This window comes from Schistocerca piceifrons, chromosome 3 (assembly GCF_021461385.2).
Source record: "Schistocerca piceifrons isolate TAMUIC-IGC-003096 chromosome 3, iqSchPice1.1, whole genome shotgun sequence".
In the NCBI taxonomy this organism is placed as follows: domain Eukaryota; kingdom Metazoa; phylum Arthropoda; class Insecta; order Orthoptera; family Acrididae; genus Schistocerca; species Schistocerca piceifrons.
The window spans coordinates 390,530,824-390,549,298 of NC_060140.1; the positions used below are offsets into that span (position 1 = coordinate 390,530,824).

Here is an 18,475-nt window from a genome sequence, read left to right on the forward strand (position 1 = left end):
CTCCTCTCTCCATAACCACTTCTGATGTGTCATCAGTTTAGAAGGCCGAGGATTCACTTCATGGAACTCTTTAGGTATTACACATTGTGATCATGTAGCATGAGACAGGTTCACTGACAAATTTTGGTACAGCATGAAATGTTTCAGAGTCATTGTTGCTTTTGGGGCAACTTACTTTATCACTGCTTTCTTCTGATGATGAGTCTTTTGTGTCACTCACCAGCTGTTGTAATGAACAATCAACATTAGCACTGTTGTGCTCAGACAAATCTCTTATGTCTGATGTCTTCTTCAGGATGCTGAGTATTTCACTTTCTGGCAAAATACTTTTACCAGCTGCTATCCAAAAAGCAAAAGAAATAATATCCCACTTGTGGTAAATACTTCTTAACTTGAAAATGTATTTTAATTGAGATTTCTTAATCAGAATAAATATCCACATGGCTGTGCAAGTAGACGAAATCTAAACAAAATACTTACATGCACAATGATGATAGTTATTTGATCCACAATAAACAGTAAACAGCGTAATTTGTAAATAAATACAAAAATAGCTTCAGTTGAATTATTGCACGTCTTGATAAAAAAGATTAATATCATCATTCATTTAATCAGTATGATGAAAAATAATTTGTTGTTGTGACAACACCACAACTCTGCTTAGGTTCTTTATGAAAATAGTAACAATGAAAATTTTTCCACAAGAATTGTGTTACGAAGCAAAACATAGGCAAATGCAAGTTTATCGTGAGTTTTGAGATGATGACAATGATATAGAACTACTGTAACATGTTACAACAGGTAACAAAAATGGGTGTATGGATACTGCATCAAAACTAAGGCTCCACACACACACACACACACACACACACACACACACACACACACACACACACACACACACACACACAAAAGTTTGACAATTGTCATCAAATGTGAAGGTTATGATATGAACATACTGTTCTTCAGTGTTAACAATGTCGTGCACCCTGAGTTCTTGCCACAAGATCAAATAATCAATAAGAAGTACTCCTTAAAAGTCCAATGCCTCAACACCCAGACTGGTCGTGAAAAAACCACAGTTTTTGCATCTCAGTAATATACCTGAATACACATACTTGCCCGTTCATGAATGTTTGGCCAAAAACAATACTGTAATGATGCCCCAGCACCCATCTTCATAGGAATAACGCCATTTGACTTTTGTCCATTTGCAAAAGTTAAAAAAAATCTTAAAGGGTCATCATTTCATAAGCACAGGTGACATTAAAAAATAATCATACAGATAACTGAAAGCTTTCCTAGTTCAAAATGTTAGAAGGATTTGAAAAAGCATTGGCATAAGAAAATAATACCTAATGGGGACAATTTTGTAGGGGTTAACACTGATGCAGAGGAATAAATAAAATTGTATGCAAAAAGCAAATTTCCCCATTATTTTTGAACATACCTCATATGTAAAAATATACTTTTCTACTAAATGCTTTTTTGGGGGCAACCATGATGTCCCCAAGCCCCCCTTTGATCTGCATCTTTCATCAGGAAAGTGAAACAAATCAAGCTATACACTAACAGAAAGAAACAGCCACTCACTGCAGACAACTTCAGTACACTATACCAACAACAAATGATACTAGCACTGATCTATCCATACTGGTATTCATTTCTGATCAGTGATATGGATATTCAGAGAAAGTCAGTCAGTCTCCTCTTACACTACTCACCAACAATTTTTGTCCCATACTTGAAGGGATTTTTTTTAATGGAACACCACTAGTTTTCTATAATTAGAGGAGCCAAGAAATGTTTATTATCAAAATTATAGTTAAGCAGAACTGTTAGCCCTCGGCCTACTGGGAATTTACTTTTACTTCAAGATTTTTTGGTTACGAACTAGCCATTTTACCCTAAAATATTGTTAGTGAGTGAATGTATCAGGACATCGATGTAAGATGTAAAGTACCTGAAGAGCATTTTGCAAGTTTTTCTCCAATCAGCTTTACACCATATGCTTACAGCACACTTCTGTGAAATATATACTTTTCTATTTTAACTGCAATGTCTCTGTTAAGATTACACCATTATATAGGCATAACTGAATATATGCAAAAAAGTCAACAATTATGTCTATAGGCCAAAAAAACGACAGAAAATTTCTAATTGCAAGACAGACAGCACTGAGACTGTTGGTTAACTTATCCAGATACTGGTGCCACCACAGTTTATGATCCCTCTAGAAGCCAAAGAACTTCACACATGAAGAATTATCCAGTGTGCATCCTCAGGTTTGGAACTGCATAATGCGAGTCTTTGTAAGATTAAGGGCTAAGCTGTTTGCTGCGAATCACTTGTAAGAATGATTCATTATTCCCATAGCTGTGTCTGGTATTCATGAGTTTGGCTCTTCATCAGCATACAATTGTAATGAGTGAAGAGCACAGTTTAATCATTACTAATGTCCTACGCAAGTCATTTATGTCAATAAAAACAGTGAACAAAGCACCAAACTTTGGAACATTACTTAATTTTTCCTCACACCAAAGTACGATTTGACTCATATAGTCGCAATTGTAAATTGGCCCTTAGATTTATATTTTTAAGCCTTTATGCTAACCACAAAAGGAAATGCCTTCATGACATATCAGATACACTATGTGATCGAAAGTATCCCGACACCCACCAAAATCACACATTTTTCATATTAGATGCATTGTGTCGCCATCTACTGCCAGGTATTCCACACAGTGACCTCAGTAGTCATTAGACATTGTGAGAGAGTAGGATGGAGTGCTCTGCGGAACTCACAGACTTTGAACATGGTCAGATGATTGTGTGTCACTTGTGTCATATGTCTGTATGCGAGATTTTCACACTCACAAACATCCCTAAGTCCACTGTTTCCAATGTGAAATGTGAAGGGACACCTACAGCATAAAAGCATACAGACCGACCTCATCTGTTGACTGACACAAATTGCTGACAACTGAAGGTGGTTGTAATGCACAATTGGCAGACATCTTTCCAGACCATCACACAGGAATTCCAAACTGCATCAGGATCCACTTCAAGTACTATGACAGTTAGGCAGGAGGTGAGGAAACTTGGATTTCATGGTCAAGCAGCTGCTCATAAGCCACACATCGTGCCGGTAAACGCATAACAATGCCTCACTTGGTGTAAGGAGTGTAAAAATTGGACGATTGATCAGTGGAAAAATGCTGTGTGGAGTGACGAATCAAAGTACACAATGTGGCGGTCCGATGGCAGGGTGTGGGTTTGGCGAATGCCTGGTGATCATCTGCCAGCATGTGTAGTGCCAACAGCAAAATTTGGAGGCGGTGGTGTTATGGTGTGGTCATGTTTTTCACGGAGGGAGCTTCCGCCACTTGTTGTTTTGCATGGCACTATCACAGCACAGGCCTACATTGATGTTTTAAGCACATTCTTGCTTCCCACTGTTGAAGAGCAACTCAGGGATGGCAACTGCATCTTTCAACATGATCAAGCACCCGTTCATAATGCACGGCCTGTAGTAGAGTGGTTACATAACAATAACATCCCTGTAATGGACTGGCCTGCACAGAGTCCTGACCTGAACCCTACAGAACACCTTTGCGATGTTTTGGAATGCTGACTTAATGCCAGGCCTCGCTGACTGACATCGATACCTCTTCTCAGTGCAGTGATCTGTGAAGAGTGGGCTGCCATTCCCCAAGAAACCTCCCAGCACCTGATTGAACATATGCCTGCAAGAGTGGAAGCTGTCATTGAAGCTAAGGGTGGGACAACACCATACTGAGTTCCAGCATTACCAATGGAGGATGCCACGAGCTCTTAACTCATTTTCAGCTAGGTGTCTGGATACTTTTGATCACATAGTGTACCAATATGATTTGTGATACTCCTACCAGAAATTTATGATCCACACAATCAATGCTGGAGGATATAAAGTAGATCTGGAAGTTGAGAATGAACAATGAATGTAGTAGGAAAGGGTGGAAAGAGGATCAGGAGTAGAGTATGAGTGAGCTTAGAACAAAAGACATGGATGTAGCAGGGAAAGAGAGGATCTCCAGCAATAGCAGTAGAGAGCTTCAGGGCAGCACCCAAGTGGCAGTGCAGAAGGCTTCAAAGGGGGAGGGTTGGTGAACACTAGAGCAGCAGCACAGATTGCCTTAAAGGGGTGGGGTTGGGAGAAGGGTGGGGGGTGGGGGGGCGGCATGAGGCAGGAGTGGCACAGACAGCTTTGGAGGAGGGCCTCACCTTAGTGGCTGCACGAATTGCCTTGAGGTGGCCCCAGCTGAGCAGCAGGATGGATGGCTTCAAAAGGGGGTCCTGCTCAAATGGTGGAACAGACAGACTCAGAGAGGGAGGGGTAGGAGCCACCTGAGCACAAATGCAAATTGATTTGATTGGGGAGAGGGGGAGGGCAATGAGTCACGTGAATGAGAGTGCTGAGGACTTTGGTGGGAGGGTGTGGCACAACCTGAATGCTGCTGCAGATAGCTTCAGATGGAGACAGCCAGAGCAGTTGTGCAGAGGGCTTCAGTTTCAGACAGACCAAGAGGCAGCACATGGTTTTGGAAAGGGAGGGGGCTGCACCTGGCCACAGCACAGAGCGCTTCTGGGGAAGCTATGCCCAAACAGTAATGCGGTGGGTTTCTGGGGATTCAGCTCATGTGACAACTCAGAGCATTTGAGGGGCACAGTGAGTAGCAGTACAGAGGACTTTAGAGTGTAACACCCAAGTGACAGCACAGAATGTTTCCAGGGACAGCAGCAAAATATCAGCTCAGAAGGTTTTGTAGGGAGGGGAAAGGGAGAAGGGAGAAGGGGTGTGCCTCAGGGAGGGGGGGGGGGGGGAGAGCTGGGTGCACTGCACACAGCAGTGGCACAAAAGGTCTCTGGGCTTTGTGTGAACGACACTTTAGCAACAGTAATGAAAGCTTTGGGGGTGGTGTGCAAGTGGTGCTACAGATAGCTATGGCAGGTGGGGCAGAATTGGTAGCACAGAGAACTTTAGCAGGCAGTGTAAGAGTCAGTAAAGGAAGCTTTGGGGAGGGGGCAGCACTCAAGTGGAGTTGAAGAGAGCTCAGTGTGGCACTATTAAAATGGCAGCATGGAAGGCTGGAAGAGGTACACAAATCAAGTGGCAAGCAGTGCACATAAGGTGTAGCACATTCCAATTTACACAACACATGGGCTTCTGGGGGACTGCACCTGACAGATTGCATGTAGTGATTTGTGGGGCACATCACATGTGGAGAGAAGAGGGATTATGTGGGGGCTGCATATGATTAATGAAAAAGAGGACTTTTGGAGCCACAGATTAAGTAGTGGCATGGGATAATTTGGCACTAAAGAATCTGGCTGTGAACACTGGTATTTGGGGGGACGGGGGAGGGGGCAATGGGTAGAGGGATTTTGGGGAGCTGCACCTAAGCAGCAGTTCAAGTGACTTCTCGAGGCAGGAGCACAGGCCGACCTTTGCTGAGGAGGGTTTTATCTCCAGTGTAGAAAGTTTTGTGGGTAGCAGCTTCAGCAGTGGTGAGTGAGCATATACCAGCACAGAGGGCTTGGGGTTGCAGTGCACAAGCAATGGTGCAAAGTGCTTCCGAGTGAGGAAAGGTGGTTTCCAAGAAACTAAACAGAGATTTCAAGGTTCTGGGCCTGAGAGATGGTGCAAAGGGCTTTGAGGGGCCACATTCAAAGACAGTGAAAGGGTTTTGGGATGCCATGTCCTAGTGGTGCAAGAGAGGGCTACGTGGGCAGCAACTGAGTGGTAGGACAGAGAGGTTGGGGGAACAGCACTCTTGTGGCAGTGCAGTGGGCTTAGGGCGTAACAGTGGAAACGGATTCAGAGGATGGTGACACAGAGGGATTCTGAGGCTGGTGTCACAAAGGACATCAAGAGCAGCATGCAAGCCAAGGCACGTAGGGCTTCATGTGGCAATGTGAAAATGATGGTGCAAAAGGCTCCAGGAGAGCCCAGTCCAAGCAGCAGTCACAAGGCCTGGTTTGAGGAGGATAGTGGTGCAGAGAACCTTGGTTGGAGTCAAACGGCAGTGGACAGGGATTTGCTGGGCTGCACCACAATGGGGGTGCCAAATTGATGGTGCTGGTGGCTTTGGCGAAGCACTGCTTGAATGATGGCACATAAGACTTCAAGGGGGCACAGATCTAGTGGCAACACTAAGGGCTTAGGGAGGGGAGCTGGGCTAGGAACAGAGTGAAGGGCTGCAGGGGTAGTGCACAGTGCTTTAGTGGGTGAGGGGGGTTGAAGAGGGGGGGGGGGGGGGGGGCGCAGTCCAAGCTGTGGCACAGAGGGCTCTAAGGGGAATGCAACCTGAGTAAAGGTGCGGGGATTTTGGGAGGTTTTGCCAAAGCAATGTTGCAGATGGCTTCAGGATTGCCAAACTCTGGGCAATCACTTGAGAGGCAGCACAAGAAAGATTGGATGGGTCTAACAGCAGAGGTGGTACAAATATCTTAGGAGGACAGCTCTCAAGGGGTAGGCAGATGGGCTTAGGGGAGGGGTTTGGCACCTGAGCAAACGTACAAAAGGCTTCAGGGCAGCACAGCAGAGGACACTGGTAGAGTAGCAAGTAAGATTTTTTGAGGCAGTGCCTGAGTGGCAGGGCAGAGATATTTGGGGGCTCAGACTGATTTAGAGCCAGAATTCAAGCTGAGCAGCAATGCAGAGATGTTCTGAGATTGACAGGCAAGTGTCTGCCAGGAAGGATTTGGGGCTGTCACCTGAGCCACAGCAAAGAGGGTTTCCAGGATGAGCCAGAGCAGTGGCACAGAGGGCTTTGAGAGAGTGTTGTCCAATTAACCAAGAACATCCTTGGTATCGAGTGTGACCCCAGTGTAATCTGTCAAACTATTTTACTATTTGATTCTTATCTTCAAGACAGAATCCAGGTTATGGTGTTCCATTCAATGGAAGGAGGTAGTCTAGGTAGTCTACATAGACACTTATATCATCTACTTTCTGCTTTCGGGAGAAAATGCACAGTTAATGATTATTTTTGACACTGTGTCAAAAACTTTTATTTCAAGTCACAAAAACTTTTATTTCAAGTCACATCATTTGCACTGTGTTGTGAAAACTTTTGTGTTAGAATTTACAAACACTTTTGGAGTGTCAATGACCCCTTATAAATAGTCTTGTTTATTATAAACATAAGAAATCAGTACATGTGAGATTTACCCTTAAAACACACACACACACACACACACACACACACACACACACACACACACACACAGAGAGAGAGAGAGAGAGAGAGAGAGAGAGAGAGATAGTTTCAATGAAGACTTACCCAAAGCTAGAGCTGAGTCAGTGCTAGGCAATCCTGCAGCCTCTGCCATTACAGAGAAAAAAATGTACAGTGGGAACACAGATGAAGAAACAGTCAACATAGTTCTGGAAACTGCTATCATACCTGTACTCACAAGGTATTGCTTTCTCCGTCCAAATCTGCAGAACATGAAATGTAAGCAGATATTATGTGACATTCCCAGTAAAGTACATGAAACAAAGAATCAGACAAAATTTGATTATTCGCAAGCATTGGAAAGTTCTCTCTTTTCAGTAGGGGTACTGACAAAATTATGGAATGTTTTCATATTTTCAAAATGCCTCCTCACAACCCTTATGTCCAACACAACATCATATGTAGAAGTAATATCTATGTATATAGGCCTTTACCAAGTAATGGATGTTAAATTCTACAGTCTCTGAAGATAACAGTGTCTTCACAAATATTGGCAGTTGCTGGTTTACTGTAACATGTCAAAAGAACACCTCTCTCTTGTCATGTCTAAGATGATGACAAAGTACTATATGTCTGTTGCCTTTACTTTTCACATTATGGAAGAGAGACTATATTGATTCAAAAACTTTTTTAATACTTTACCTCATCTTTTAAATACAATAAACCAGCGACTCAATATTCATTTCCCCACAATGGTCCTCCTAATTTCAGATACATAATCATTTGAAGGGATCTTGGCATATATATCAATTTCATCAAATATTACTTATTTAGGTACTCTATATGTTATATCATTTCCTATTACTTGAATCTACACATTCACCAATGCATTATTATGTAATGTTGTTCTTGTCTGATATAGGTAAAGCTGTCCTGAATCTGAAAGCAAGTTTGGACACCTCTATCTGAGGTAGCATGGTTTTTTCTTCTGACTCCAAGGCTGATTTGCCCTATGGGCTTTAGGAGAAACCAACCATGGAATAAGCTGGTGTTATTCTGATAAACATTGACAGACATGAAGTAAGTGGTAAGTGACTGACAAAAATCGTAGGACTGACTGGGGATCAAACCCCCAGGCCTTTGTATCTGTAATCTGGTGCTTTAATACTGAGCCATGAGCCTCTGACATAATGCTATAATATGATAATCCTATATGATACAGGGTTGGGTTTCCTGTTTCAATTCTGATGAAGGCTCTTCATGAGATGGAGAATTGGCATTGAAACCAATAGGATAATTTTTATTCATAGTGTATTTTTTAATCTTTCTATTACTGCTGGATATCAGGCTGTCATGACCAAGATATCCTTTAACAATCTTTATCCTCTTTTTCTTTCTGTATCATCACCAGATACACTTCCTACTCCTAATGCATTCATAGAAACCTTATTTTTTAAATGTTCAGTTAATCCAGCTTTTGTACAGACATGCGGTATTGTGTCTACAAATTCGCTTTCAAAATTACAAGTCTTTCCCCTTAATGACTTATTAAAAATGATGTCTTGAAGGTATTCAGAAGCTATAGTGGTATACTTTTATTAAACCTGTATCTAATAAACATATTTTCCTGAGTTAACATATTTACTTCACTAAATATTTTGTGATGAGAGAGTTGTGCTCTTTACCATACAGTTTCCTCTTAGACAGCAGGCTCCGAGTTGTAAAAGTGGTTCTGGCAGATGTTTAACAACTTTCTTACATTTCTGAATTAGTTTGATTACATATGTAAACCACCTACAACAAATGTCAATATACATCACTGGATGTTTCAGCAACCTCTTAGCATAAAAATTTTAAGGCCTATATTTCATAATTCATTTTTGGTACATTTACTCACTGTCGATTTAGTTTCTAACCGTTCACTTACTCTTCTGCTATACCACTCAATTCTGCATATAAAAGGGCAGTCAACTTCTGCTATATATCCTTCAGACTATCATAATTATACATTACATAAGTAGATACATCTTTTTTTGTTTTAGTTGTTATCTTGAGTTAACATACATAATGCATGTGTGAAATGTAAACATTAAAAAGCTGAGGGAAAAAGATGGATCCTTGGTGATTTACTGACCAACCTAAATGGATGTATCTTAAGGTGTCACTGCTGCTGCGACATTCCAGTTTGTGACCAAGCAGTTGACTACAATTAAGACACTCGACTCATATTTTGGAGGAGAAGAGATCATACAGGTCTGCCCATTGTATTGCTGTAATGAAATTCTGGAATGATTCCTCTGGAAATGGCATGGCCAGTTTCCTTCCGTATTCTTTCATAATCCAAGGCTGTGCTGCATTTATAATTACCTTGATGTCAACAGGATGTTAGAATCTGTGACTGCTTGGTGTTTTGAGTCAACTTTAAGTGACTTTACACATCATGAAGCAAATTCTCATGTTTATGCTGTCACTGGTTAATTATCAACTTTTATATAATTCACACTTTTAACAAGACAGATCAGCAAACACACTTAACAAGATGGATCAGTAACCTAAGCAAGTGCAAACCAAAGAAGTGGTTTTATTAAAATGTTTCATACTCAATGAATTTACCTTAATGCCGATTTTTGCAGCTGATTATCTGATCATTAATTAAGGAAAACACATTGCAGTATGTTAGGACTTAATGTAAGAAATGCATGGTACACAATTCTTGTTTATATACATGTAATTGTATTCTACTGTAATTTGCCTCTGATTGTGGCACTGCCTACAGTGCCCATATGAAAACACATGTAATACTGTTTTCACAAATTGGTTGAATATAAAGTTATTACATTTAAAATAGCAACATAAATGGCAACAGTGAAAGTAGGAAATATGTACACAAACTAGGCACTGAAGTTATTACGTGTAATTATTCTTTAATATCCTGAAAATGGTACAAATTTACAGGTCCTATTTGACGCAGCAGACTTTTGAATATGTCTTCATCTAAGAGTTTTACACTAAGCTTCTTGATTAAACGATTTAAAGCAGTCTAAAATGCAACTTGCGTGTTGCCTCATAAACACTTAAGCTATCTGAGAATAAATATTGGCAAACAATATTATTGGGAAGGTTTGCCAATGGACTGTTGTCTTCAATTCTCCATACCATCCCTTATTTTCCATATACGTAACTGAAATTTGAGGAAAATCCACCAAAGCAAATCTCAACAAGCTATTGATTTTTAAATTAAATAGCTATAAGAATTGTCTATAGAGGTAATTAAAAGGGAACAAATGTGAGTTTGTTTCAAAGTAAGCTAGAGCTTTAATGTTCAGCAACAGGCGATCTTCTGCAGTAAATCAAGTCCTCTGTTCCTCAACACATATGGACATCAGCCAACTATGTGAGAAATGATGCATTGTGCAACCATTACTGTAGTCTGGGAGACACGTCTGGTACTGACAGCTCAGTACCATCACTCCATTGCCTAGCACACACACATAGCCAGCTAATGACAGACTGCACTCTAGCATATAGCAGGAGCCATGTTGCTCTTTGCAAACCTCACGTACCAGTGAGTGTCTCATGTTCAACCGGTGCTGTCATTTTGTCATTTTTCTTAATGGTTCAGATCATAGTTTACTTCATTTTTGTTGTTGTAATTGTTTATTTGCTTCTGTTTCCTTTTAAGCAATGTCCAGTGCAGTGAGTAGTGCCAGCCGAACATGTGAAGTGAAACAGAAAATGTGCTACACTGCCAGGCCTGCCAATTCTTGTGTTCAGTGAGGGACTACTTTGCAAAAGAAAAGGAAAAAGGTTAAGAGGATTGCAGCAGCATTGAAAATAAGCATGAACACTGTTGTAACAATAGGAAAAAAACAGTACACTACAGACTGTGGTGACAGAGGCACAGCAAGGCTGCACACACCGGAGACCAAGCGGCCAAGGAAGAAGCAAGTGACAGCTATGGACAATTTCCAGAAAGATGCATTATAAGCAAAGAGAACATCCCACTGAGCTTTTATCACTCCAGAAAGATCATATTTTTAAAGGAAGCTTATTTTCATTATGTACACTGCTGAAAAACATAGGCTTCAGCTATTCAGTGTTTAACTGATGCAAAAAATTGATGCAAAGGACACGCAGTCACATGGCAGAGCAAATTTCTGTGCAGAATCATGGGTGGAAAATTCGAAAATGTATGTGGATAGACGAAATGTGGGTTAATGCTAGCCATTCATTACATAGAGGCTGGAGCGATGGAATGCCAGAGGGGACCAAGGCAGTGCCTGTTGGAAAAGGAGGTCAGATTATTGTTTTACATGCAGTTACATTGGAGGGTTATGTGCCAAACAGCTTGTTAATTTTTCTTTCAGGAAAGACAAGTGATTATCACAAAGAGATGAACAGTGTGGTTTTTCAAAATCAGTTCAAAACATTGTTGATGATTGATTGGTTGGTTTGTGGTACAAAGGGACCAAACAACTACAGAGTCATCAGTCCCTTTTTCCTGATGCAAGCAAGTTTCAAGCTATGTAAACACCCAACACCACACCTTTAAAAAACGAATGGAATGAACAAAAAATGGGGAAAACATACACTACAACAGAAGGAAAAGTAGAAGAAGGTATTAAAACCATAGAGCATATAGTGTGGACCGGGTGATCACAATAATAAAAAAAGAGGATGAGCCAGCCACTCTGCAGCACATTAAAATGTCCAACCCAAAAAGATGAGGCGAGATGAACACATGTAGGGAAAAGTCGACCACCAAGACAAACAAATGCAAAGAAAGTGTGACAGAGTTCAAATGGAGGGAGGGTGCTGACCTCACAGAGAAGGCCACCCTTAGATGGTACAATAAAACAAACCTCGCAAATAAAAGAACAAACTAAATCTGTTATTGAGGCATTGTCACCCAACACCAAAGGTAGGGCGCTGGGGAGGTTAAAAGTCTACCGCAGAGCAGCTAAAAGTGGGCAGTCCAGCATGATGTGGATGACACTCATATGCGAGCCACAGTGACACTGAGGTGGGTCATCATAACAGAGGAGGTAGCCATGTGTTAGCAGCATAGGGCCCATGCGGAGCTTGCAGAGAACCACAGAGTTCCTGTGAGAGCCCAGCATGGAGGTCTTCCACACATTTGTAGTCTCAAGGGCATACTGAGATTATGCCATACCATCTCTCAAAGCTGAAAAATCTTGCAGTGTAATAATGATTGCAGGTCAGTTACAGTGATGCCAATCTCCAGAAGTGGTTTCCATGTAGCCTGTTTGGCCAGCCTGTTGGCAAATTCATTTCCTGGGATTCCGACATGGCCCGGGGTCCACACAAACACCACGGGATGACTGGTCCATTCCAGCACATAGATGAACTCCTGGCTGGGGTAACAGTGGTCGACAGCTTGTAGGCTGCTCAAGGAGTCAGTACAGAGAAGAAATGACTTGCCAGGGCATGAGTGGATGCGCTCAAGAGCACGAGAAATGACCGACAGCTCTCCAGTGAAAACACTGCAGCCATCTGGCAAGGAGTGCTGTTCAATATGTCCTCCACGAACATACACGAAGCCAATGTGACCATCAGCCACTGAGCCGTAAGTGTAAACCACTTCATGGTCCCAGTATATATCAAGAATCGACAGGAAGTGACAGCAGAGAGCCGGGGGGGGGGGGGGGGGGGGGGTTAACTGAGTCCTTAGGACCATGTGAAAGGTCCAGGTGATACTTTGGCCTACATGTACACCATGGAGGTGTACATGAATGGACCTCAAGTATAGGTGGTAAAGGCAAGGACTCCACTTCAGACAGAAGAGATCGGATGCAAACTGCACTCTTAAACCCTGACCTGGGCCTCAAATGCAGGAGATGAACTGCCGTGGATGGGAAAAGGAGATGGTAATTCGGATGCTCAGGAGAACTATGAATGTGTGCAACATAACAGGCGAGCAGTTGTGCATGCCTAACCTTTAATGGAGGGAGTCTTGCCTCCACCAGGACGCTAGTCACCAGACTTGTCCTAAAAACTCCTGTTGCCAGTCAAATGCCACAGTGCTGCTCTGGGTCGAGTAAACACAAAGCTCAGGGCACCGCTGAACCATACACCAGACTCCCAGAGTCAAGGCAGGTCTGAACAAGGGCTCTATAGAGCTGCAGCAGTGTAGGGCATTGAGGTGCTGCCAGAACTTCTGCTTCAGCTGACAAAGATGATGAAGCCACATCAATTGGGTGGCCAAAACCAGTTCTAAGAATCAATATGTATCCACTACAGTGAGTGGATCATTATTAAGGTAAAGTTCTGGTTCCGGACAAACAGTATGACGCGAACAGAAATGCACGACACACGACTTCACGGCTGAAAACTGGAAGCCTGGGCTAGAGCCCATGATTGCTCTTTGTGGATGGCTTCCTGTAGGTGCCGCTCGGCAACACCAGTATTGGAGGAGCAGTACAAAATGCATATGTTGTCTGCATACAGAGAAGGTGAGACCGACGGGCCGACAGCTGCTGCTAGACCGTTAATGGCCACAAAAACTAGAGACACACTCAATACAGAGCTCTGCGGGACCCCATTCTCCTGGATATGGGGGAGAACTATGGGCGGCACCAACCTGAACCAGTAAAGTATAGAGCGATAGGACATTTTGGAAAAAAAATTGGGAGTGGGCCCCAGAGACCCCATTCATATAATGTAGCAAGGATATGATGTCACCAGGTCATGTCTTAAGCTTTTTGTGAATCAAAAAAGATGGCAACTAGGTGTTTGTGTCTGGAAAAGGCTGTTTGGATGGCAGACTCTAGGGAAACTATATTATCAATGGCAGAGCGGAAACTGCCCCGGCATGGAGCCAGTACGCCCCGTGACTCCAAGACCCAACACCACCGCCGACTTACCATACGTTCTAAGAGCTTACAAAAAATGTTGGTAAGGCTGATGAGCTGATAGCTATCCACATCAAGCGGGTTTGAGCACTGGAATGATGGTGATCTCCCGCCATTGCAATGGAAAGATGCCATCACACCAGATCCGGTTGAAGAAGATGAGGAGATGTCACTTGCAGTCAGACGAGAAATGTTTGATCATCTGACTGTGGATCCAATCTGGCTGAGTAGCTGTGTCAGGGCAATGTTCAAGAATGCTAAGGAGCTCCCACTCTGTAAATGGAGCACTACAGAGTTCACCGTAATGTTCAGTGAACGAGAGGGCTTTCCTTTCCATCTGCTATTTGAGGGTGCAAAATGCTGGGGGCTAATTCTCTGATGCAGAGGCTCGAGCATAGTGCTCTGCAAAGTGCTCAGCAATTGTGTTTGTGTTGGTAGATAACTAGCCATTGAGGTTAATTCTAGTAACACCTGTCAGGGTCTGGTACCCACAACCCCTCTGATCTTCATCCAGACTTGAGAAGGTGATGTATGGCAACCAATGGTCGAGACGTACCTCTCCCAACATGCCTCTTTCCAATTTTTATAAGCTGGTGAACGCGAGCACGGAGCCGTTTAAAAGCTATTAGGTGCTCTAGGGAAGGGTGCCGCTTATGTTGCTGTAGAGATCACTGACACACTTTACGGCCTCAGCGATTTCTGGCGACCACCAAGGTACTGAGTTCCACTGGGAGCACCCTACAGAACAAGGGATCGTGCTTTCCACCTCAGACACGTGCATTCTACTGATCTGCTCAACTTCCACAGCAATGGTACCATGTGGGAGAGATTCAGTGTGACACCAGAGGTGAAAACTTCCCAGTATGCCTTGTTTAAAGCCCATCTTGCTAGACGTCTAGGGGAATAGCACTGGGGGAGTGACGGGAAGATGGGAAAATGGTCACTACCACACAAGTCATCGTGGTCTCTCCAGTGGACAGATGGGAGAAGTCCTGGGCTCCATAGGGATAAATCAATGGCCGAGTAAGTGCCATGAGCCACACTGAAATATATGGGGCCCCAGTATTTAAGAGGCAGAGGTCAAATTGAGACAGGAAAGTTTCGACATTTCTACCTCGGCCAGTAAGCACAGTGCCACCCACAAGGCATTATCAGTGTTAAAATCTGCCAAAAGTAGGAAAGGTTTAGGGGGTTGCTGAATCAGTGCAGCTAATGCGTTCAGTGGTACTGCACCATCTGGAGGAAGGTATACGTTGCTGACAGTTATTTCCTGTGTTGTCCTTATCCTGACAGCCACAGCTTCAAGAGGGATTTGAAGGGACACAGGTTCCTGCATACTGAGTTCAGGACAGACACAAACTCCATCTGAGACACTATTATAGTCGCAGGGGTCCACATTGCTGGGAACCAGGTGTCCTGGAGGGCAATGCAGAAAGCAAGTGTAAAGCTTAACAGTTGCCATACCTCAGCCAGGTGGTGGAATAAACCGCAGCCATTTCACTGGAGGAGGATGATATCGTGAGGCTGGGAAGGGATGAAGCATGCAAGGAGGCAGGTTACACCTCAGGGTCACCTGCTGCCACTGATTGGGTACTTGTATCCATTCCTATTGTGGATTAATCATCAGTAAGAACCAGGTCCTCAGGGGACGCCGAGATCTCCACTTCATCCGCAGGTGCAAAACTGAGGGAGTGGTGGTGTTGGGGCCACCGGAGGGTCCTTTTTCTTAGCTGACTTATTTGTTTGCTTGCCCTCTCGCTTCTCTTTAGGGGTTTGCTGGGAGGACTTCTCTGAAGCAGCTTCTGGCAAGGAGGAAGACTATGAAGCTCTTCATCCAGCAGCTTTTGGCTCCTTTAACCACTGACAAGTGGCTGCTGTGGCATTAGTGGAGACCTTGGGAGAGAGGGTCCCACGGGCCTCCTCCTGCATGAGAGGAACTGGAGGAGGCTGTTGCTTCTCTGGCTGGGAGGAGGGGGACCAATATCCACTGCACTGGGTGGAGGGGGGGGGGGGGAGGCTTGCTCCCAAAAGTAGGTACTTTTAGAGCAATGGAAGGAGATTTTACCCCCACCACCAAGAGGGCAGATGTATTCTGGAGGCCCAGAGGGCCCACTGTTCGTGGCACAGAGTGTGGTGCGACTGATACTTGTGATGGTGATGGTAATGTAGCTGCAACGTATGTGGACATCAACCAAATGGGTTGTAATCATTCAAATTTGCGTTTAGCCTCTTGGTAAGTCAAACGGTCCAGGGTCTTGACTCCATGATTTTCTGCTCCTTTTGGAGTACTGTGCTGTCTGGTGAGCAGGGGTAGTGCTGCTCTCCGCAGTTTATACAAGTGGGAGGAGGCACACAGAGTACCTGGATGCAGTGGATGCCCACAGTCTCGACATGTGGCGTTGGAAGTGCAGCGTGAAGACATGTGCCCAAATTTCCAGCACTTAAGCACCACATAGGGGGAGAGATGTATGGTTTAACGTCACAGTGGTAAACCATCATCTTGACCTTTTCAGGCAAAGAACCACCCTCAAAGGCCGAGATGAAGGCACCGGTAGCAACCCTATTGTCTTTGGGTCCCCTGTAAATGTGCTGGATGAAATGAACACCCTGCCATTCTAGATTGGTGTGGAGCTCATTGTCAGACTCCAAGAGGTGGTCATGATGGAAAATAATCCCCTGGATCATGTTGAGGCTTTTATGGGGAGTGACAGAAACAGGAATATCATTCAGCCGGTCACAAGCAAGTAATGCCCGGGATTGGGCTGGGAATGTTGTCTGAACTGAGACTACACTGCTTCTTATCTTTGACAGTGCTGTTACTTCCTTAAACTTATCCTCAAGATGTTCAACAAAAAATTGAGGCTTTATAGCTAGAAAGGAGTCCCCAGCCATTCTGCTACAGGCTAAATACCGAGGCAAATATGGCTCTTCTTTCTGTAGCCCTACATTCCTCCCATGGTGTAGTGACGGAGGGAAACAATTTGGGGTCATATCTGTCAGCATTGTACTCAATCTTGCCCTTCTTGGAGACTGCTGGTGCCATACAGTCACCAGCAAGAGATGACTTAGTCCACTTCATTGCCAGTCATCCGCCCTGATGCCACCCACTCTGATCAGGAGCTCTCCCCATGGGTGCCACCCAGCCACAGCAAATGCATGATGGCTGTTGCCAGGAGTCCTGATGCCCAGGAAGACAGGCATCACTCCTTGGCATGCATGGGGAGTTGACAGCTCGGGCATCAGCAACTTGAGCCCTGTGTTGTCAGGAGGCTACCACAAAATGGGTACATGATGGCCCCTTACAAAGGACTGGCTACTGTGCTGGATATTGGCACAGAGAAATCCAATACTGGCATGGGGCAAAAGAGGAAAGGAGACAACAGAAGAAGATGACATACCCCAAAAAAGTGTCCTTGCCCAAACAGTTGAATTGCAGGTGGAGATGCAAAGCCATGACAAGAGGTTCAGGAGATCGAATCTGAGGGCACTATGGATAACTCGTGCACCACGTAAGGCACCCTTCCCTATACAGCCCATGCTTCTGTAGAATTTGGAAAGTGGCAGGTCAAACCACAAAATGGGACATGAACTTCTAGTGCGGAAAAGTGTGAGACTCCTTTTAGTCACCTCTTACAACAGGCAGGGATACCTCTTTGGCCTATTCTAATCCCCAGACCCACAGGGGGTACATTGCTGATGACAAATCTGAAAAGTCCATCAGTGATAATCACAGGCAATTCATCATATCATTCCATTGTTCATGATAGGTCACCAACTAAAAAAAAATTAATCAGTGGCTGAAACAATGAGAAGTTATTTGAAATTGTGGCACAAAAGAAACCACAATTTCTGACATATGTAATTGATGAGTGTACCAAAAGGCAAGGGCATGAAACTGTTCAACTTCCTGCGTACCATTCTCACTTCAGTGCCACTGAAGAGATATGGACACAAATAAAAAATTATGTTGTGGCAAACAATAATAATTCATGCTCTCTGAAATTGGAAATAATCTTATGGCAGCTGTCAATCAAGTGACAAGTGAGACATGGGCAAAAATTATGAAGAGTCTTGCAAGTGTCATCAGTGGAGCAGCCAAAAACAAAGGTATTGTGGAAAAAGCTACAGAAAATTTAATTATGCAACCAGGAGGAAGCAGTGATAGTTCAAGCACTGCTGAAGGAGACTATTTTAAATCAGATTCTGACAGTAATGAGTGTGGTGTTTTTCCGTTAATATAGCTACAACACACTCAAGAATTTGAGGAGTGAGTATGCCATTGACCTATCATCATATTTGGAGTACTGTCTTCAGACTGTAACTGTTAATATACTGTTAAATTATTCAGTTGCTTATTGTAAAACTAATTAATATTGATAATAT

The 18,475-nt window shown here is 43.5% G+C and overlaps 1 protein-coding gene across 2 annotated transcripts in view; it reads right to left on the reverse strand.

The window, feature by feature from the left end:
* LOC124789403 (solute carrier family 22 member 7-like) overlaps nt 1–18,475 on the reverse strand; it is a 169,097-nt gene that overhangs the window by 78,581 nt on the left and 72,041 nt on the right. Inside the window, exons 4-5 of one of the 2 annotated variants that reach the window (XM_047256746.1) lie at nt 7,449–7,483; nt 7,326–7,367 (exon numbers count right to left, since the gene is read on the reverse strand). In XM_047256746.1, the coding sequence (XP_047112702.1) occupies nt 7,326–7,367; nt 7,449–7,483 (77 nt within the window). Of the gene's footprint in view, nt 1–7,325; nt 7,484–18,475 lie in introns of both variants that reach the window. The other variant, XM_047256745.1, reaches the window with a different exon arrangement.